This window comes from Bubalus bubalis, chromosome 8 (assembly GCF_019923935.1).
Source record: "Bubalus bubalis isolate 160015118507 breed Murrah chromosome 8, NDDB_SH_1, whole genome shotgun sequence".
In the NCBI taxonomy this organism is placed as follows: domain Eukaryota; kingdom Metazoa; phylum Chordata; class Mammalia; order Artiodactyla; family Bovidae; genus Bubalus; species Bubalus bubalis.
The window spans coordinates 70,793,836-70,817,642 of NC_059164.1; the positions used below are offsets into that span (position 1 = coordinate 70,793,836).

The window sequence follows — 23,807 nt, forward strand, 5'->3', positions numbered from 1 at the left end:
CCCTGATGCTGGGAAAGACTGAAGGCATGAGGAGAAAGGAAGACAGAGGATGAGAAGGTTGGATGGCATCACAGACTCAATGGACATGAGTTTGAGCATGCTCCAGGAATTGGTGATGGACAGGGAGGTCTGGAGTGCTGCAGTCCATGGGGTCGCAAAGAGTCAGACAACACAACTGATGACTGAATTGAACAGAGGGTTCATGGTATTCACAAAGAGATTTCTTAAGCAAATTCCTTTTGAATAGTAAGATAATATTGTTTAAAAATACCAACAATTCACCCATGACAAAATAAGGCACTTTAGAACAATTAAACCAGGCAGATTTTTCTCTTCACTTTAGCAAAAAAGTAGCAACTGGTGGTTACATCCAACAGTGTGATTTAAAAAAAAAAAGGATTCTTAGTATTAGCATGAATTTTATTACTAACCTGTTGAGGAATAATGGTATCTCTATAGCTTGGTAAAATTTTCAGGGTGACACTTCCACTAATATTTTTCAGTAATTCTTGTAATTCCTTTGGGTTGTTTCCAACTTCATGGCCATTGACTTCTTTAATGATATCTCCCACATGAAGCAGACCCTGACGGTCTATCATCCCTCCATGGAGGATTCGGGCGATTACCAGATCATTATTTTCAACCCTAAATGTTACACCCTGAAGAAAATAAGGAATGGAATTACTGATTTTTGGTTGTTAGGAATAAATTGTAAATATTCCCAACTATGTATATATAAGAAAATAATTCTAAACATAAGTGAGTAAATCATTCCTACTTTTCCCATGTTCACTTGTAACTCAATACTCCAATCTCATATTAAACCATGTACAACTGTGACAACATACACCATCCCTTAAAAAAGGGACTTCCACGGCAAGAGTAACCTTGAAAATTAAACATATTTTAGGCTGCATTCCACAAGATATGAGGAAGCTCAAAGGAGCAAGCAATGGATTTGTGCAGTCTGATGACCCTGTTCCTGGTGTTTTTTCTTCTCACTTCACTGTTCTCATAGTCAGAGCCCAGAAATGCCATGTTAGCATGAAACTGTAAACATTTACTTACAGAGTCCTTCCAATGTTTTCAATTTTTAATAATAAGGTTCTTCTGCATTTTGCTACTATATATAATTAGTAAGCAACCTCAATTCATTTCTTCAAAGGGTATAGGGAAAAAAGTTATCCTCTGAAATTTTTTCTACTCATCGGCAAACTTCTTCTCTCCTCTATTTCAGTTTAATTTTGGTTTAATTCTGCATGCTAAATCAAGTTGAGAGTATCACCTGTGTATTTTATACACAAGCCAAAAAAGACTGATGAAACAAACATGAGTAAAGTTTTCATAAAGATAAAAATTATGAAAGAAAAAAATGAGATAGAGTAGTGACTCAGTCACGAGTATGTAAGATTTCAGCTTTAAGAAGGCACTGACTGATCAACTCACCAGTGGTTCCCCAGCCCTTTTGTGAATACCAAGAATACGAATGGCATCTACTGGTAATAACTGATTATTGATAGAAGAATTATTCATTTCCGGGCTTGATGGAGGTGACTCGTAACACTTTGATGCCACAATATCATGGGCCTCCAAGAGTGACTAGAAGGATTCAAAACAGCCTGTGGTTATTGATTATAGATGGAATTATTAAAAGTAGCAGCTCATTATCCCAAAAGAGTACTAAAAATTTCCAAGGCATTAATTGGTAATTTTTAGTCATTTCATGAAAATAGTATAAAAGACTGAAGACAAATTACAAAGAAAAAACTCACAAATTCATATATTAAGAAGTATTCCTATAAATTATGGAAGCTACTTAAATCACTAACCTGGGCTGCTTAGTTTTTACCCTATACACTCTTCTTAGGCAATATTACCCATTCCTGTGACTTGAACCACTACTGAGAACTCCCTTGATCCAGATCTCTCTCATCAGTTTCAGACTCATATATTAAAAATCTGCCCACAACTGGCCAAGTCATGATAATTTGAAAAATAAAAACAAAACATAGAATTATATACAACCGAAACATAATGAATTAATGAAAACTCCATAAGTCCACGATGCTACTTAAAAAACAGGACTGAAAAAAATCTCATTTGTTACCATTTGAGATTGCCCTTTTAAACAATTCTTTACTGTTAAAATTGGCAAAGGGAAGAAGCTGGCATTTCCCTAACTTTTCAGTTGGAAATGCATTGTAGGTTAACTAAACAGCTCAGCTGATGAGGAAAAACTCTATATAAGAAGACCAGCTAAGAATGGGAGAATTTGAAAAATGTCATTTTGCAAACTCTAATGAAAATATTGAGTCAGGCAAGGATTATTAATTTGAGCTCATCAGTAACTACATGGTTGAAAGGAAACAGCATTTGTATAATGCCAGAATAATAACACACTAGATTACTTCTTAGTGGAAAGGCTTTCAAGGGTAGGATTTGGCTGTCATTGCCCTTGATTAAGGGACCAATCTCAGCATGAAGAGTGATGGGGCAACGTATGGCTGAACCCCTTCACTATTCACTTGAAACTATTACAACATTGTTTGTTAATTGGCTAGGACAGAGGAGCCTGGGGGGCTATAGTCCATGGGGTCACAGAGAGTCGACACAACTACGTGACTAACACACTCACCCCCAATACAAAATTAAAAGTTTAAGAAAAAAATTTCAATTCAGAAAAAAAGAAGAGTGATGGGCCAACCAGATATTATACATCATCTGATGCAGATTAATTTACCTTGTATCACCTTACTTAAGATGCATCCTGAGTGCAAGCTAAGTTGCTTTAGTCATGTCCAATTCTTTGTGACCCTATGGACTGTAGCCCACCAAGGCTCTCCTGTCCACGGGATTCTCCAGCAAGAATACTGGAGTGGGTTGCTAGGCCTTCTCCAGGCGATCTTCCAGACCCAGTGATTGAATCTGTGTTTCTGAGGTGTTCTGCACTGCAGGCGGGTTCTTTACCACTAGTGCCACCTAGTAAGCCCAAGATGCATCCTAGTTTCAAATATAACTTAAACCATCTTTTAGGTAAAACTTCTGTTTATAAGAAATAGGATAACTAAACAGCATAGCAGGAAAGCACACAAGTAAATCCAAGGAGTGGATTCTGCAGGATAATGGCCTGGTCTGGTCTCTCTAGTAGGTCAACATCATAATCAAGGGAGAAAGGGATGGTCTAACTAATGCCACATATGGACCTAATTTGAAAATTCATACATACAAACCAGCTGTAAAGAGTATTTTTGTGTAAAATGCACTGCATGTTACAGAGGTCTATTGAAATGGAAAAGTGGAAGTCAATGGCTGGAAAAAAGGTAAATTACAAAACAGCTTATGCAAAATGATTGCAGTCAGTAAAGAAAAAAATACATATGTATATTTATGAAAAGAAAAAATATGGAGAAATATGCACCATGGTAGTATAGTGGTGATTTGGGTAATAAAAATGCAATGTCTTAATTTCTTCATTTTTACTTGCTGCTATTTCACAAGTTTATATATATTTTTTAGACCTCATATAAATTTATGCATTAAATTTCATACTTACATAAAAAATATAGCATGCTTGCAAAGTTCTACCAGATGCATGCTTCTAAGATACCACAAACTTAACATGGCCAGTTACTTTAACATTAGCATGCCCAAAATAGCCCTCACAGAGTGTTCCTTATCTCAGTAGATGCCATCAATTGTTTGTCAGAAATCCTGTCCTTATCAACTTCCCATATTTCTCTTCCGTGGCTGTCACATGTAATCACTCACTAAGCCCTATTGATTTTACAGCTTAAAACTTGAAAATCCTCACATTTCCCACTATCTATGCTGCCATCGCAACTTCTCACCTTGGCACAAAACCATATAGCTCCACAATCTGACCTCTCCCTGTTTAATAACCTCCCCCACCCTTATCCCTTCCCATGGTTCCCAATGTCCTCTGGATAAAGTTCAAATATCTTAGTATGCATTTAAGGCCTCAATTAACTGGCCCCTGCATAACGGTGTCTCCGACATGTGTCTCTGTTTCTTGTACTTAAGCTATAGATTTATGTTGGAACCATCTCACTATACATTTACATAATTTTTGCAGTAACATGGTTAGAGAGTCATGGAAAATCTTGAGGAAAAGCATAGGGGTGCTGCCATTTGATTTTTAATGCTAAGATTTGCAGTGACAAGCAGGTGACACTTTATTCTTCTATCTCACGACCATTTATTGAACAGTCCATTCTTTATCCACTAAAATATAGTGTCTCATAAATCAAGCTGCCATTTGTCTGAGGATGTATTTCTGGGGTTTCTCTTCTCTTCAGGTAATCTATTTTTATAATACTGCCCCAATACCAAACTGTCTTAATTATAGATTTCTAAGAAATCTCCACTTCCCTTTCTCTCTTCTGAAACTGAATCGTCTTTGGTAAACTGATCAACTCTTCACCTACACAGGCAAATGCTTAAATTGAATTTATTTTTTGTCCCTGGGGAAAGTATGTCATTGTTTCTATCCCCTACAGCTCTCTCTTGTTCTAAGGTCATCAGCTGCAACCCAGTCTTAGAAGCAATACTGAAAAGGCATATCACTGGTCACAAGAAGGGCTGGGAAACAGTGGTATTAAGGAAGAAAAATCCACTATCACCATGAGAAAAGTGTCCCAAGCATGTGGTCTGATGGTGAAGTAGGTTTGTTGTTGTTTTTTTTAATTACACAAAGAAAAATCCATTCTAATGCATTTCTTTGACAGACACTGTACATCTGTATAGTAAGTGTATCTGTTTATGTAGCATAAGCATATGAGGATATTAAAACATCTAAGTTGTAATTTGCAAAATATGGCCCTAATCTTTCAAAAACTTCATCTTAAACAGAAACTACTAAAAGAATATTTTGGGAATACAGGGGCCTTGGAAAGAAGAGAATAGAGAAAGTTTACCTGGAAGTGAGGCTCTTTGAGTATACCAACCAGTTCTGCCACATTTTCATCCACATTTATTAGAGGGGTGATATCTTCGAGAATTTCATTGACTAATTCCAAGTTATTATCACTGACAGCTTCTAGTTTTGAATCTTCTAGCCTCTCATGAGCCTGAAAAAATACCAGTATATTAAAATAATAACACATACGCTTTGCTCAGACTGTGGTTTTCTTCTTGAAAACTTCTGAAAGTTTTAAAAGATATTACTTGATGGTTTGATCTACTGAAATTGAACCTTTCAATCAGAGCTAACACAGATTTCATAGTAAATGTTATCATGCAATATGATAAACCTTGGCCTCTATTCCTACCCTAAAAATAATGGATAACTCATTTTTATAACTAAACTATGGAAAAACTGAATAGGCCAATGATAATTTTAAAAGTTTTAAAAATGTACTATATTTCCTACCCAACAGAATTCCTAATGACATTCTAGTTTAGGCTCAAATGATACTGTTTATGCTTTATTTTGGAGAAGGAAATGGCAACCCACTCCAGTACTCCTGCCTGGAGAATCCCATTGACAGAGGAGCTTGGCAGGCTACAACTCCATGGGGTTGCGAGAATGGACATGACTTAAGTGACTAAATGACTAAACCATGCTTTATTTGATGATTAAGCATAATAAAAATAAGGGCATAATAATGATATGGATTATCATTTAAAAAACAATGAAAATTATTTTGAGAACCCCATAATCCTAAAGTTACAATTTTCCATTTTGAAAATTCAGCAAAAAGGACAATTCAGGAAACTCTTGAACTTTTCCAGAGAAAATGAACCATCAATTACATTGTCATAGGAAATAAATAGTTCTAATTATTCTAATAGTGGGAGTAAAGCAGAGTTTTAAATTCAAACACAGAATGAACACTAAACAGTTTGTATCTTTTAAGTGCTGTTTTTCTGATAAACAGTTGCTGTCTGATTTTGAAGTCAAGAGGAGAGTGAAAAAGTTGGCTTAAAGCTCAACATTCAGAAAATGAAGATCATGGCATCCGGTCCCATCACTTCATGGGAAACAGACGGGGAAACAGTGGAAACAGTGTCAGACTTTATTTTTTTGGGCTCCAAAATCACTGCAGATGGTGACTGCAGCCATGAAATTAAAAGACGCTTTCCTTGGAAGGAAAGTTATGACCAACCTAGATAGCATATTCAAAAGCAGAGACATTCTTTGCCAACAAAGGTCCGTCTAGTCAAGGCTATGGTTTTTCCTGTGGTCATGTATGGATGTGAGAGTTGGACTGTGAAGAAAGCTGAGCGCCGAAGAATTGATGCTTTTGAACTGTGGTGTTGGAGAAGACTCTTGAGAGTCCCTTGGACTGCAAGGAGATCCACCCAGTCCATTCTGAAGGAGATCAGCCCTGGGATTTCTTTGGAAGGAATGATGCTAAAGCTGAAACTCCAGTACTTTGGCCACCTCATGCGAAGAGTTGACTCATTGGAAAAGACTCTGATGCTGGGAGGGATTGGGGGCAGGAGGAGAAGGGGACGACAGAGGATGAAATGGCTGGATGGCATCACCGACTCGATGGACGTGAGTTTGAGTGAATTCCGGGAGTAGGTGATGGACAGGGAGGCCTGGCATGCTGCAATTCATGGGGTCACAAAGAGTCGGACACGATTGAGTGACTGAGCTGAACTGAACTGAACTGAAAGCATAATTTATTTGGCCTCATCTTGGGGCATGTGGGTCTTGTGTCCCTGACCTGGTACTGAGCCTGCACTCACTGCATTCGAAGCACAGAGTTTTAACCACTGGACTACCAGGGAAGTCCCCTGGTGGCTCAGGTGGTAAAGAATCTGCCGACAACGCAGAAGACTCAGGTTCAATCCCTGAGTCAGGAAGATCTCCTGGAGAAGGGAAGGGCTACTCACTCCAGTATTCTTGCCTGGAGAATTCTGTGGAGAGGGGAGCCTGGTGGACAATAGTCCATGGAGTTGCAAAGAACTGGACATGACTGAGCAACTAACACCTTACAGGAAAAGCATAATTATAAATATTTAATTTATAAGTGAAACCTTGTAAGATGACAAGTTTTACACTTAATATTTTAAGTTCCAGTTCTGTGAGTGAAGGAAAAAATTTCAAATTTCAAGTGGTTACAGTATTGTTTAAACGTTATCTGATACCTATAATACTGTACATGTTATTTCTACCATACAGTGTGGACCCTTCGGTTCTAATACACCTTCTATTTCATTTTTAAATATTTTTATTAAAAAAATCATTTCACACATATCAATGTAAAATTGTTAATGAGCTATCTCACATTCTTGGTTTTTGTATCTCATCTTCTAAATCATACACCTTCTAATTTTAAAAATGCATTTTTTTTCATTTAAGTATATTTTTCAGATAATTCACATCAATGACATAAATTTAAGTGTAAAAGAGGGGCTATTAGCAGCACTTTAAAGGAATACCTCCAAAGAAGAAATTTTAAGTCATATGAAATAAACCATAAGAAGAAATTATAATTGTTATGAAACAAAATTGTCAAAAAGACCAAGTGTAATTTAAATAGAACAATGAGTTTCTATTAGATTTAGATATGAAAAATGTTAAGATGACTAGGGAATGCCACTAAGAGCAAGAATAGGTACATCTATAATTTTCTTAAAGCGTAACAGAAGCCTGATAATGCGAGGATGATGAGATCATTTAACATATATCATGGAATGATTATAACCACTGAGAAAAAAAAATACACAACTACTTAACTCATAAAACAAGTTGGAAATACTGTTTTTTTATTTAGTTTATTTATTCATTTATTTTTTTGCTAGGCTAGGTCTATTGGTGCTGTGCACATGCTTTCTTCAGTTGCAGAGAGTGGGGGCTACTCTCTAGTTGCAAGGGTTTCTCAGCGCGGTGGCCTCTCCTGCTGTGGAGCACAGGCTTTAGTAGTTGTGGCTTATGGGCTTCAGAGCGCAGGCTCATTCGTTGCGGCACACAGGCTCAGTTGCCCTGTGGCATGTGGGATCCTCCCCGACCAGGGATCCAACTAGTGTCTCTCACACTGTAAGGTAAATTCTGAGCCACTGGACCAGCAGGGAAAACTTTGGTAATTGTTTTAATATAAATATTTGTTGTTTAAAAAAAATCTAATTTAGCATGATTAATCTTGCAAATATTCTTAATACTCTAATGATAGTATACGAAAGCTTAAAAAAGGAAGAAAAGAACTTGAACATTTATTGAGGGCTTTTGTTTTGTGCCAGTAAATATATTCTAAGTTCAGTATCAGAGTGTGCATGTGTGTAGTCAGCTAAGGTAGGTATGTTGTTATCATCCTCACCTTACAGACACAGACCCTGATGATGCACAATGAGATAAAGTGACTGCCTGAGTTCACACTACTGGTAAGCAACTAAGTGAGGTAGTCCAACATCATCAAACTTGAGCTCTTACCTATTAAATCTTATTCAACTTTTTGATTATACAGTAAGCTACCCTATGGCACCCCACTCCAGTACTCTTGCCTATAAAATCCCATGGACGGAGGAGCCTGGTAGGCTACAGTCCATGGGGTCGCTAAGAGTTGGAAACGACAGCAACTTCACTTTCACTCTTCTCTTTCATGCACTGGAGAAGGAAATGGCAACCCACTCCAGTGTTCTTGCCCTGAGAATCCCAGGGACGGGGAAGCCTGGTTGGGCTGCTGTCTATGGGGTTGCACAGAGTCGGACACGACTGAGGCAACTTAGAAGCAGCAGCACCCTATCATCATCTTACAGTTAATTATTTAATCTAAAATATTATACATTATTATCAATCATTTAAAAGTATGACATATGCTCTCACTGACTGTTAGTTGAGTTGTTGCTTCTTAGCATGGCTCTTTCAGTGTCTGTTCAGTTCAGTTAAGTCGATCAGTCGTGTCCGACTCTTCACAACCCCATGAATTGCAGCACGCCAGGCCTCCCTGACCATCACCAGCTCCTGGAGTTCACTCAAACTCACGTCCATCGAGTCGGTGATGCCATTCAGCCATCTCATCCTCTGTCGTCCCCTTCTCCTCCTGCCCCCAATCCCTCCCAGCATCAGAGTCTTTTCCAATCAGTCAACTCTTCACATGAGGTGGCAAAAGTACTGGAGCTTCAGCTTTAGCATCATTCCCTCCAAAGAAATCCCAGGGCTGATCTCCTTCAGAATGGACTGGTTGGATCTCCTTGCAGTCCAAGGGACTCTCAAGAGTCTTCTCCAACACTACAGATCAAAAGCATCAATTCTTCGGTGCTCAGCTTTCTTCACAGTCCAACTCTCACATCCATACATGACCACAGGAAAAACCATAGCCTTGACTAGACGGGCCTTTGTTGGCAAAGTAATGTCTCTGCTTTTGAATATGCTGTCTAGGTTGGTCATAACTTTCCTTCCAAGGAGTAAGCGTCTTTTAATTTCATGGCTGCAGTCACAATCTGCAGTGATTTTGGAGCCCAGAAAAATAAAGTCTGACACTGTTTCCACTGTTTCTCCATCTATTTCCCATGAAGTGATGAGACCAGATGCTATGATCTTCATTTTCTGAATGTTGAGCTTTAAGCCAACTTTTTCACTCTCCTCTTTCACTTTCATCAAGAGGCTTTTTAGTTCCTCTTCACTTTCTGCCATAAGGGTGGTGTCATCTGCATATCCGAGGTTATTGATATTTCTCCCGGCAATCTTGATTCCAGCTTGTGTTTCTTCCAGTCCAGCGTTTCTCATGATGTACTCTGCATAGAAATTAAATAAGCAGGGTGACAATATACAGCCTTGACATACTCCTTTTCCTATTTGGAACCAGTCTGTTGTTCCATGTCCAGTTCTAACTGTTGCTTCCTGACCTGCATACAATTTCTCAAGAGGCAGGTCAGGTGGTCTGGTATTTCCATCTCTTTCAGAATTTTCCACAGTTTATTGTGATCCACACAGGCAAAGGCTTTGGCATAGTCAATAAAGCAGAAATAGACGTTTTTCTGGAACTCTCTTGCTTTTTCCATGATCCAGTGGATGTTGGCAATTTGATCTCTGGTTCCTCTACCTTTTCTAAAACCAGCTTGAACATCAGGAAGTTCACGGTTCATGTATTGCTGAAGCCTGGCTTGGAGAATTTTGAGCATTACTTTACTAGCATGTGAGATGAGTGCAGTGTAGATGTGCTACATTATACTCCTATGGTTCAAGAAGACCACCCACACTGTCAATCTCCATTCTTTTGCTCAAAGAGCTATATGAATTACCTGCTGCTCCAGGGAACAGATGATGACTGGCTTAAAATTTTCAGGTACTAAGCCAATATATTTTCTATAATATCCTATGTTACTTAAGACTTTTTGATTAAATTGAAGTCTTTGAGAAAAGTAGAACAGGAAAGATCATTGGCTTGAAAACTCTAATACCTTTCCCTTCCTTTCTATCTTGACCAACCTTATTGTTCCTAAACTGTGCGAGAACAGGAGGGAATGTAGAAAGACTCCCAGCAAAAGAGAAAGAGGAAGTCAAGTAGAGGGCAGAAGTATGCTATAAAAACAAACATACCTGAAGGTGTCTGCACATCAACCCTACAGATTGCTTCTATGGTAGGAAAAAAATGTCACTACACAACACATAAATCCTCAGAGAAAGAAAACATATTTTTAAGTGAAACTGCAGATATAATTAATATAGAAAATCAATTTCTGAAATATAGTTGGGTTCAATTAAGATAAACTTTAGTATTTCCAAGAAAGCAACTATAGGTCAATATTTGTTAATATGTAAACTTTATAAGTTCTAGTATGTGAAAGAAGTTGAGACCTCAAGTCAAAATTTATTTAGGAGCTTTCAAAAGGCAAGTCAGGGAAGCCTGGTGTGCTGCAGTCCATGGGGTCACAAAGAGTTGGACACGACTGAACTAACTGACTGACTGACTGACGAGGCAAGTACCAACTTGAATTTAACTAATCAAACAGGCTTCCCAGGTGGCACTAGAGGTAAGGAACCCACCTGCCAATGCAGGAGACTTAAGAGATGTGGGTTTGATCCCTGAGTCAGGATGATCCCCTAGAGAAGGACATGGCAATCTACTCCAGTATTCTTGCCTGGAGAAGCTCATGGACAGAAGGGCCTAGAGGACTATGGTCCATAGGATCACCAAGGGTCAGACACTACTCAAGTGATGCAGCACACACAATCAAACAAAAGAGACAAAGGAAATACTGAAAACTTACCAGAGAGACAGAAATGAATCATATGCTATTTGAATAAATGTGTCTTGTTTCCTTTAAGAAAAAGAATTATTAGAAACCTAACACAACTCAATAGAAATATATTTCTCCTGCCACAAGCACTTGGAAGAACATGCTGTAACTGACTTTGTAGAATACTTGGAGTTGATACAAATATAGCCTAGCCCTCTTGTATGTCTAGTTCTAAGAATCCTATTTACCACCGCACCTTAGAAAAATGAGCTGCAGGGAAGAAAAAGTTCTTTCAAAACTTCTGGGTATTCTGCACAAGCACAGTTCATCCATGCTGGTAAACAAAATTTTTAACAAGTTATGCAGTGTACGTAAAGCTACAAATGCTATTATCTAGTAATGATAATACTGTAATTATTACGTGTAGTAACCTTATCTTTCTCTGTTAAAAACAAAAATACTATATATTGTTTCTTCTTAGAACATGGCTAAGTACACAGTAGTTGCTAATTAACTACTTCTTTAAAAAGTGATTAAATAAATAGGAGATAAGACTGACTGTGGTCAACAGACATCTCTTATTCTAGAGATTTTTGAACTAAGACAAACAGCAATCCACAAATAGTCAAAAAATAGGTAAAAATTTGAGCAGAAAGTAGAAATGAGACAAAAGAGAATGGAGAATTCAATTTTTACTTTGCTACTACATACATATCAAAAAAGATGAGATATGTTTTGTTGAAAAATATGGATGAAATAAGTATAACTAAATTAGAACTGAATTATCTAATGAGTAATCTAGTGAACCAAAAAAAGCTCAAATTCTTAGATTAGATAAACTGTATCTCAAGGTACTCAGGGAGGTGAGCCACTCTTAAAGATACCTGTAGAATTAGAAGAACCAAAGAGATGTCAAAAAACTAAAAATGAGAATCTTTACAAAAAATATTCACAAAATAAATATTCACAAAAAAGGAAATTCAAATACTTCTTAAACATATGAAAAGATACACAACTTCCTTCATAAGAAAAATGCAACTAAAACTATACTGAAATATTAATTTCTTTATGAGACTGGCAAAGATAAATTCTTTTGTCACCCTGCTTATTTAACTTATATGCAGAGTACATCATGAGAAACGCTGGGCTGGAAGAAGCACAAACTAGAATCAAGATTGCTGGGAGAAAGATCAATAACCTCAGATATGCAGATGACACCACCCTTATGGCAGAAAGTGAGGAGGAGCTAAAGAGCCTCTTGATGAAAGTGAAAGAGGAGAGTGAAAAAGTTGGCTTAAAGCTCAACATTCAGAAAACGAAGATCATGGCATCCGGTCCCATCACTTCATGGGAAATGGATGGGGAAACAGTGGAAACAGTGTCAGACTTTTATTTTTTTGGGCTCCAAATCACTGCAGATGGTGACTGCAGCCATGAAATTAAAAGACGCTTACTCCTTGGAAGGAAAGTTATGACCAACCTAGACAGCATATTCAAAAGCATATTACTTTGCCAACAAAGGTCCGTCTAGTCAAGGCTATGGTTTTTCCTGTGGTCATGTATGGATATGAGAGTTGGAATGTGAAGAAAGCTGAGCGCTGAAGAATTGATGCATTTGAACTGTGGTGTTGGAGAAGACTCTTGAGAGTCCCTTGGACTGCAAGGAGATCCAACCAGTCCATTCTGAAGGAGATCAGCCCTGGGTGTTCTTTGGAAGGACTGATGCTGAAGCTGAAACTCCAGTACTTTGGCCACCTCATGCAAAGAGTTGACTCATTGGAAAAGACTCTGATGTTGGAAGGGATTGGGGGCAGGAGGAGAAGGGGATGACAGAGGATGAGATGGCTGGATGGCATCACTGACTCAATGGACGTGAGTTTGAGTGAATTCTGGGAGTTGGTGATGGACAGGGAGGTCTGGCGTGCTGTGATTCATGGGGTCGCAAAGAGTCGGACACGACTGAGCGACTGAAATGAACTGACTGATTATGTTGTTGAGAATATGTCAGAAGGCATGTACTCTCACACATTTTTTTTTTTTTTCCCTGGTGGGAGCACACCAGTGAGCAGTATGACTATAACAACCAAAATCACACAATTCTTTCAACATTTTTCCTAGAGATACACACACAGGTGTAAAATAACATGTAGCAAGACTGCATAATACAGCATGACTTATAAGTAAAAAAGCCATCTAAATATTTATCAGAAGTTTGACTAAATTTTTTTGATATACTCAATACAATGGAATATTATGCCACTTTTAAAGAGAACAAAGGTTCTCTGAAGATTTGATATGAATATGTAAAAAAAAAATCAAGGTTTAGAATGCAGAATACAGACCCACAGGTACTATTATACTCAATAGTGAATATTATTGTATTTAACACATAGTTTTCCCCTAAGATTGGAAACAAGAATGCCTGCTCTCATCACTGTATTCAACATTTGTACTCAATCTCCTAGATATGACAATTAGTCCAGAAAATAAAAATAAAAAAGAACATGTATGTATAAATGAGTCCCTCTGTTGTACAGCAGAAATTAACACAACACTGTAAATCAATTATAATTCAATTAAAATAAATAAAAAGGCCAACGAAGTTCCAAAAAAAAAAAAAAAAGAAATAAAAGGCATTCAGATTAGAAAGAAAGAAGTAAAACTATCTTTATTCATAGATTTGTATTGAGACAATCCTAAGGAATCCACTAAAAAACTACTGGAACCAATATACATGTTAAGCAAGATTGCAGGATAGAAGATTAATGTACAAAAATCAATATACTATATACTAAAAATGAACAATCTGAAAAGAAAATTAAGAAAATAATTCCATTCACAATAGCACTGAAAAGAGTAAAACACTTAAGGTAATTTTAATGAAAGTGAAAACTCACTCTGAAAACTGTAAAACATTGTTGAAAGAAATAAAGACTTAAATGAAAAATCACTTCATGTTCATGGATCTGAAAACTTTGTGCTGTTAAGATGGTAATACTCTCTTAGAATGATCAATACAATGTCTACTGGAATCCCAGAAGAGTTCTTTGTAGAAACTGACATACTGATTCTAAAATTTGTATGGAATTGCAAGGCACCCAGAACAGCCAAAACAATTCTGAAAAAGAATAAAGTGGAAGATTAACATTTTCTGATTTCAAAACTTACTACCAAGCTACACTAATCAAAACAGTGTGGTACTGTCACAAGGAGAGACATACAGACCAATGAGATAGAAGACAGTCCAGAAATAAAGGCTCACATGTACAGTCCAATAATTTTTGACAAGGGTTGGCAAACACAGTTGGGAAAACTGGATATTCACATACAAGAGAATGAAAATGGATCACTATCTAACACTATATAAAACAACTCAAAAATGGATCAGAGACCTAAACGTAAGACCTAAAACTGTAAAATTATTAGAAGAAAACAGAGTCAAAGCTTCATAACACTGTAAATGGCAGATTTGTCAGCTATGACACCAAAGGCAGTGGCAACAACAGAAAAAAAAAATAGGTAAAAGAATTTCTTGAGAATTAAAAAAAAAAACACAAAAACTATGCACCAAAAGATAATGTCAAGAGTAAACAGGTAACCAACCAAATAGGAAAAATATTGGCAAACCATATATCTGATAAGGGATTAATAGCTAAGATATATATGTAAAACTCCCAATATTCAACACACACAAAAACAACTTGATACAAAAATGGGCAAAGAATCTAAATAAACATTTCCCCATAGATATACAAATGGCCAATAAGCACATGAAAAACAATCAGTGAGGGCTTCCCTTGTGGCTCAGCTGGTAAAGAATCCATCTGCAATGTGGGAGACCTGGGTTTGATCCCTGGGTTGGGAAGATCCCCTGGAGAAGGGAAAGGCTACCCACTCCAGTATTCTGGCCTGGAGAATTCCATGGACTATACAGTCCATGGGGTCGCAAAGAGTTGGACATGACTGAGTGAGAAAAAAGAAAGAAAGAAAGAAAAACAATCAGTGAGCCTGAAGATATGCCAGTAGAAACCTCTCACACTGAAATCAGAGATAAAAAAGGAATGGCACAGATGGAATAGAACAAATCTAAGGACTGTGCTGCTGCTGCTGCTAAGTCGCTTCAGTTGTGTTCAACTCTGTGTGACCCCATAGATGGCAGCCCACCAGGCTCCCCCATCCCTGGGATTCTCCAGGCAAGAATACTGGAGTGGGTTGCCATGTCCTTCTCCAATGCATGAAAGCAAAAAGTGAAAGTGAAGTCGCTCAGTCATGTCCGACTCTTCGTGACCCCATGGACTGCAGCCCACCAGGTTCCTCTGTCCATGGGATTTTCCAGGTAAGAGTACTGAGGTGGGGTGCCATGTGGGACAACTACAAAAAGATGTAACACACATATAAGGGGAAGAACAGACTAACAAAGAGAAACAGAAGAATACTTGAGGCTATAATGACAGAATTTTTTATAAAATTAATGATAGACACCAAACTACAGATCCAGGAATCTGAGAGATCACCAAACAATCATATTCAAAGTGCAAAAATCAAAGACAGAGAGAAAAGTTTGAAAGAAACTGGAGGAAAAATATTCTTACCTATGGAGGAGCAAGGATAAGAATTACACAGGACTTCTCCAGAAATCATGGAAGCAAGAAGAGTGTGTAGTGAAATACTTAAAGTGTAGAAAGAAAAAATCCTATCAACCTAGAATTATAGCTAAACAGTCAAACCATCCTTCAAAAATGAAGTTTTTTGAAGGAGAAATAAAGACTCTGTCTGACAAAGACTGGGAATTTATTGCTAATAGACTGGCCTTGAAAATAACATTAAAAGAGGTTCTTTAGAGAGGAAGACAATATATGTTCAAAAACCACATATCAATTAAGAAAAAAAAAGATCATTAAAGAAAAAAATAAATGAAAGTAAAATAAAATCTAAAAAAACCCCTTACTCTAATAGATTAACTCTTAAAATTAATAGCAACAATATTTGGTGGTTATAACTTATGGATAAATGAAATGGCTGATGGCTATAAGGGGGAAATTGGAAATACTCTTATAAGATAGTTACTTCATGTGCAGTAATACAGTGAAGTAATATAGGGGAAATGGACTGAGATTAGTTGTAAATCTTTATTTTAAAATCAACAGGAAACCACTAAAAATAAATATAACTGCTATGTTTAAAAAGGAGAAAAAATGAAATCATATAAAATGCTCAATTAAAACAGAAATGGCAGAAAATGAATAGAAGACCAAACAATAAGAAAAGACTTACGTATCTTGCTGTCTATAAAAAAAGACCACTTTAAATGTAAAAACAGATGTAGACTGTACAGTACTTTAACATTCTTTGGCATTGCCCTTCTTTGGGACTGGAATGAAAACTGACCTTTCCAGTTCTATGGCCATTGCTGAGTTTTCCAAATTTGCTGGCATAGAGTCCAGTACTTTAACAGCATTATTTTTTAGGATTTGAAATAGCTCAGCTGCAATTCAATCACCTCCACTAGCTTTGTTGGTAGTAATGCTCCCTAAAGCCCACTTGACTTCACACTCCAGGAATGACTGGCTCAGGTGAGTGACTACATCATCATGGTTATCTGGATCATTAAGACCTTATTTGTACAGTTCTTCTGTGTATTCTTGCCAACTCTTTTTAGTCCCTCTGCTTCTGTTAGGTCCTTGCCATTTCTGTGCTTTATTGTGCCCATCTTTGCATGACATGTTCCCCTGGTATCTCTAATTTTCTTGAAGAGCTCTCCAGTCATTCCCATTCTATTTTTTTCCTCTCTTTCTTTGCACTGATCACTGAGGAAGGCCTTCTTATCTCTCCTTACTAGTCTTTGGAAATCTGCATTCAGTAGGGTATGTCTATCCCTTTCTTCTTTGCCTTTCACTTCTCTTCTTTACTCAGCTCTTTGTAAGGCTTCTCAGATAACCATTTTGACTTTTTGCATTTCTTTTCCTTTGAGGTGGTTTTGGTCACTGCCTACTGACAACATTATGAACTTCTATCCACAGTTCTTCAGGCACTGGATCAAATCTTATCCCTTGAATCTATTTGTCACTTTGACTGTATAATCAAGGATTTGATTTAGGTCATACCTGAATAAGCTGAGTGGTTTTCCCTACTTTATTCAATTTAAGTCTGAATTTGGCAATAAGGAACTCATGATCTGAGCCACAGTCAGCTCCAGGTGTTGTTTTTGCTAACTTTATAGAGCTTCTCCATTTTTGACTGGAAAGAATATAATCAATCTGATTTCTGTATTGACCATCTGGTGATGTCCATGTATAGAGTTATCTCTTGTGTTGTTGGAAAAGGGTGTTTGCTATGCCAAACCATGTTCAACATATGGCACAGTTGCACTCATTTCACATGCCAGCAAAGTAATGCTCAAAATCCTTCAATCTAGGCTTCAAGAATATGTGAACTGAGAACTTCCAGAGGTACAAGTTGGATTTAGAAAAGGCAGAGGAAGCAGAGATCAAAGCAAGAGAATTCCAGGAAAACATCAACTTTGCTTCAGTGACTACACTAAAGCCTTTGACTGCTTGGATCACAATAAACTGTGGAAAATTCTTAAAGGGAGATGAATACCAGATGACTTTACCTGCCTCCTGAAAACCTGTATGCAGGTCAAGAAGCAACAATTAGAACTGGACATAGAACAAAGGACTAGTTCAAAATTGAGAAAGGAGTATGCCGAGGCTGTACATTGTGACACTGCTTATTTAACTTATATGCAGAGTACATCATGAGAAATACTGGGCTGGATGAATCACAAGCTGGAATCAAGATTGCCAGGAGAAATATCAACAACCTCAGATATTCAGATGATACTACCTAATGGCAGAAAGTGAAGAGGAACTACACAGCCTCTTGATAAAGGTAAAAGAGGAGAGTGAAAAAGCTGGTTTAAAACTTACTATTCAAAAAATGAAGGTCAATGGCATCCAGTCCCATCACTTCATGGCAAATAGATGGGGAAAAAAATGGAAAGAGTGGCAGATTTTACTTTCTTGAGCTCCAAAATCACTGCAGATCGTGACTGCAGCCATGATATTAAAAGACATTCATTCCTTGGAAGAAAATCTAGACCGAAACATCACTTTGATGACAAAGGTCCTTATAGTCAAAGCTATGGTTTTTCCAGTAGATCATGTACGGATGTGAGAGTTGGATCATAAAGAAGGCTGAGCACCAACGAATTGGTGCTGGAGAAGACTCTTGAGAATGAGTCCCTTGGACTGCAAGGAGATTAAACCAGTCAATGCTAAAGGAATCAATCCTGAATATTCATTAAAGGACTGATGCTGAAGTTCCAATACTTTAGCCACCTGATAGGAAGAGCTGACTCAATGGAAAAGACTCTGATGCTGGGAAAGACCAAGGGCAGGAAGAGAGGGGGACAATGGAGGGTGAGATGGCTGGATGGCACCATCAACTCAATGGACATAAGTCTGAGCCAACTCTGGGAGACAGTGAAGGATAGGGAAGCCTGGCGTGCTACAGTCCATGGTGTCACAAAGAGTCAGACATGACTTAGCAACTCAACAATCACAGGTAGATTAAAAGTAAAATAATGAGAAGGATATACCATGCTGCTGCTGCTGCTAAGTCGCTTCAGTTGTGTCTGACTCTGTGCGACCCCATAGACGGCAGCCCACCAGGCTTCCCCATCCCTGGGATTCTCCAGGCAAGAACACTGGAGTGGGTTGCCATTTCCTTCTCCATGCTAACATTAATCAAAAGAAAGCTGGGGTAGCTATATTAGTTTCAGACAGTCTTCAGAACAAGGAAAATGATCAGGAACAAACATTGAGTTCAGTTCAATCTCTTAGTTGTGTCTGACTTTTTGCGACCCTTTGTAGCACACCAGGCTTCCCTGTCCATCACCACTCCCATAGCTTGCTCAAACTCATGTCCATCAAATCAGTGATGCCATCTCATCCTCTGTTGTCCCCTCTTCCTCCTGCCTTCAATCTTTCCCAGAAATCAGGGTCTTTTCCACTGAGTCAGTTCTCTGCATCAGGTGGCCAAAGTATTGGAGCTTCAGCATCAGTACTTCCAATGAATATTCAGGAATGATTTCATTTCCTTTAGGAACAGACATTACACAATAATAAGGACAGAACAATCCATAATGTAAATGCTCCTAACAGTAGAGCATCAAAATATGTGAAGCAAAATGTGATAGAATTTCAATATGAAACAGATTAGTCCACTATTATAGTTGGATTAATACTCCTCTGAGATCCAGCAGGCAGAAAATAAGTAAGGATAGAGTTGAACTGAACAAAACACCAATCAATTTCATCCAACAGCAGAGTACACATTCTTCTCAAGTTCACATGGAAGTTTCACCAAGTTAGAACACAACATGGGCCATAAAACACACCTTAACAAGCTTATAAGAATAAAGAGCATATAAAGTATAATAAAAATCCCACCTACCTTTGTTGGAGACCCATCAACATACTTCTAAATAAGACATGGGGCAAAGAAGAAATCTCAAAAAAAAGTTTTTTTAAAAATCTGAACTAAATGAAAATACAACTTATAAAATGTATGGGTTGAAGTGAAAGCCGTATTTAAAGGGAAACTTATAGCACTGGATAGATCTAAAATAAATAATCTAAAAAATTCCACCTTAGGAATCTCAAAATATCAAATTAAATACAAGCTAAATAAAAGAGAATAAAGTATTGAGCAGAAATAAATGAAATTGAAAACACAAAATTAAAGAAACCAAAAGCAGGTTCTTTGAAAAAAGTGAATTAATAAACTTCTTACCAGCTTAACTAAGAAAAAAGAGAAGATATGAATTTACTAATATCAGAAACGAAAGAGACCATTACTACTAATGTCATGTATAATAAAGGAATGGTTGGACAATCCATGCACATAAATTTGATGACCTAGGTGAAATGGAACAATTCCTTGAAAAACAATTCACCAAACTCACAAAAGAAGATACAGATCATCTGAGTAGCCCTATATCTGTTAAAGAAATTAAATCAATAATAATAACCTTCCAAAATCACCAGGTCCAGATGTGTTCACTGGTAAATTCTACCAAATATTTAAAGAAGAAATTATACCATTTTTTAAGTCTCTTACAGAAGGCAAAGGAAACACTTCCTAACTCAATCTATAAAGGCCAGCATTACTCTAATACCAAAACCAGAAAAAGATATTACATGTTGTTATACATCTGTTAAAACCCATTGAATGTACAACAGAAAGAGTGAACCCTAAAGTACACTATGGACATTACCTAATAAGGTTTAAATTTTATGGAAAAAATTAACAGAAAACACAGAGAATTCCCATATCCCTAGTTTCCTATCCCTAGTTTCCCTTATTCACATCTTGTATTAATATGATAAATGCTATAATTAATGAGCCAGTATAGACACACCATTATTAATTAAAGCCTCTAGTTTATCTATTTATTATGACTTTTTTACAATTCCAATGGTTTTGACAAATGCATAAAGTCACTGATACACCCTAATACTATCATACAGAATAGCTTCACTGCCCTAAAAATGTCCTGTGCTCCACCAATCCACCCCTCCTTTGTATCCCCACAATTCTGGCAAGTACTGACTCTTTTGGTACTGTCTCTATATTTTTTAATTTTTACAGAATGTCATATGATTGGAATCATACAGTGTATAGCCTTTCAGACTGGCTTATATTACCTAGTAATAAGTATTTAAGGTTAGTTAAGTTCAGTTCAGTCGCTCAATTGTGTCCGACTCTTAGGGACCCCATGAATTGCAGCACACCAGGCCTCCCTGTCCATCACCAACTCCTGGAGTCCACCCAAATCCATGTCCATATAGTAGGTGATGCCATCCAACCATCTCATTCTCTGTCATCCCCTTCTCCTCATGCCCTCAATCTTTTCCAGCATCAGGGTCTTTTCCAATGAGTCAGCTCTTCACATCAGGTGGCCAAAGTATTGGAGTTTCAGCTTCAACATCAGTCCTTCCAATGAACACCCAGGACTGATCTCCTTTAGGATGGACTTGTTGGATCTCCTTGCAGTCCAAGGGACCCTCAAGAGTCTTCTCCAACATCTCCAACATCACAGTTCAAAAGCATCAATTCTTTGGCACTCTGCTTTCTTCACAGCCCAACTCTCACATCCATACATGACCACTGGAAAAACCATAGCCTTGACTAGACGGACCTTTGTTGGCAAAGTAATGTCTTTGCTTTTGAATATGCTATCTAAGGTTGGTCATAACTTTCCTGCCAAGGAGTAAGCATCTTTTAATTTCATGGCTGCAATCATCATCTGCAGTGATTTTGAAGCCCCCAAAAATAAAATCTGACATTGTTTCCCCATCTATTTCCCATGAAGTGGTGGGACCGGATGCCATGATCTTCGTTTTCTGAATGTTGAGCTTTAAGCCAACTTTTTCACTCTCCTCTTTCATCAAAAGGCTTTTGAGTTCCTCTTCACTTTCTGCCATAAGGGTGGTGTCATCTGCATATCTGAGGTTATTGATATTTCTCCCAGCAATCTTGATTCCAGCTTGTGTTTCTTCCAGTCCAGCGTTTCTCATAATGTACTCTGCATAGACGTTAAATAAGCAGGGTGACAATATACAGCCTTGACGTACTCCTTTTCCTATTTGGAACCAGTCTGCTGTTCCATGTCCAGTTCTAACTGTTGCTTCCTGACCTGCATAGAGGTTTCTCAAGAGGCAGGTCAGGTGGTCTGGTATTCCCATCTCTTTCAGAATTTTCCACAGTTTATTGTGATCCACACAGTCAAAGGCTTTGGCATAGTCAATAAGCAGAAATAGACGTTTTTCTGGAACTCTCTTGCTTTTTTGATGATCCAGCAGATGTTGGCAATTTGATCTCTTTTGTTTATCCATACACCTACTGAAGGGCACCTTGGTTGCTTCCAAGCTTTGTCAATTATGAATAAAGCCATTACATTCATTCATGTGTATGTTTCTGTGTGGACACAAATTAACATTTCACTTGGGTAAATGTCAAGGAGCATAATCACTGGATTATGTGGTAACACAATGCTCAGCTTTTTAAGAAATTGCCAGTCTATCTTCCAAAGTAGTAGTACCATTTTGCATTACTGGTACCATCCCAGCAATAAATGAGTAGCTTTCTTTTTAGGATCAGTTCAGTTCAGTCGCTCAGTCGTGCCTGACTCTTTGCGACCCCATGAATCGCAGCACGCCAGGCCTCCCTGTCCAACACCAACTCCCGGAGTTCACTCAGACTCACGTCCATGGAGTTGGTGATGCCATCCAGCCATCTCATCCTCTGTCGTCCCCTTCTCCTCCTGCCCCCAATCCCTCCCAGCATCAGAGTCTTTTCCAATCAGTCAACTCTTCGCATGAGGTGGCCAAAGTACTGGAGTTTCAGCTTTAGCATCATTCTTTCCAAAGAAATCCCAGGGCTGATCTCCTTCAGAATGGACTGGTTAGATCTCCTTGCAGTCCAAGGGACTCTCAAGAGTCTTCTCCAACACCACAGTTCAAAAGCATCAATTCTTCGGCACTCAGCCTTCTTCACAGTCCAACTCTTACATCCATACATGACCACAGGAAAAACCATAGCCTTGACTACACGAACCTTTGCTGGCAAAGTAATGTCTCTGCTTTTCAATATGTTGTCTAGGTTGGTCATACCTTTCCTTCCAAGGAGTAAGAGTCTTTTAATTTCATGGCTGCAGTCACCATCTGCAGTGATTTTGGAGCCCCAAAAAAATAAAGTCTGACACTGTTTCCACTGTTTCCCCATCTATTTCCCATGAAGTGATGGGACCGGATGCCATGATCTTCGTTTTCTGAATGTTGAGCTTTAAGCCAACTTTTTCACTCTCCACTTTCACTTTCATCAAGAGGCTCTTTAGTTCCTCTTTACTTTCTGCCATAAGTGTGGTGTCATCTGCATATCTGAGGTTATTGATTTTTCTCCCAGCCATCTTGATTTCAGCTTGTGCTTCATCCAGTCCTCTTCTCGTCTATAGCACACCTTATTTTTCTTAATGGTGTCTTTTTCAGGGGAAATCTAATTAATCAAAGTTTTCATTATGCCTCATGCTTTTTATGTCTTACCTAAGAATCTAAATTCACAAAGAGTTTTTTTTTTCCTTATGTGTTCCTTTAGAATATTTTAGTCTTTGCTCTTACTTTTAGAGCTATGATCTATTTTTAGCTAATTTTAGGATACAGAGTAGGGGAAAAAGGTTTTTTTTTTTAACATATGAATATTCAACTGTTTCAGTGACATTTATTGAAAAGACTAGTATTTCTGCACTGAATTATCATGGTGCAAAAAGTCAGTTGACCACACATGCGGTAGTCTCTTTTTGGACTCTCTTCTGTGCTGTTGACCTATACGTTGATACTACATTGTCTTTATTACTATAGAGTCACAGTAATCCTTGAAATCCTTCCAGGTTGTGGAAGGCATCAAATTTTGTACTTTTTCAAATTGTCTGGTCTTGGCCCATTATAAATTTCAGTATCCATGGTAGAAATTCTGGCCGGGATTATACTGAATCTTCAGCTCAGTTTCCAGAGAATTTACATTATAAGAATTTACATTATAAATTACAATTTATTCTTTATACTTACATCAAGAAATTGAGTCTTCCAATTTCTTTA

At 37.8% G+C, this 23,807-nt stretch overlaps 1 protein-coding gene across 3 annotated transcripts in view; it reads right to left on the reverse strand.

Moving 5' to 3' along the window:
- Positions 1 to 23,807, reverse strand: part of PALS2 (protein associated with LIN7 2, MAGUK p55 family member) — a 132,927-nt gene that overhangs the window by 41,695 nt on the left and 67,425 nt on the right. For all 3 annotated transcript variants that reach the window (XM_025291279.3, XM_025291280.3, XM_025291278.3), the window contains 3 exons: positions 4,935 to 5,087; positions 1,447 to 1,599; positions 432 to 659 (listed from right to left, as the gene is read on the reverse strand). In XM_025291279.3, the coding sequence (XP_025147064.1) occupies positions 432 to 659; positions 1,447 to 1,599; positions 4,935 to 5,087 (534 nt within the window). The remainder of the gene's footprint in view (positions 1 to 431; positions 660 to 1,446; positions 1,600 to 4,934; positions 5,088 to 23,807) is intronic.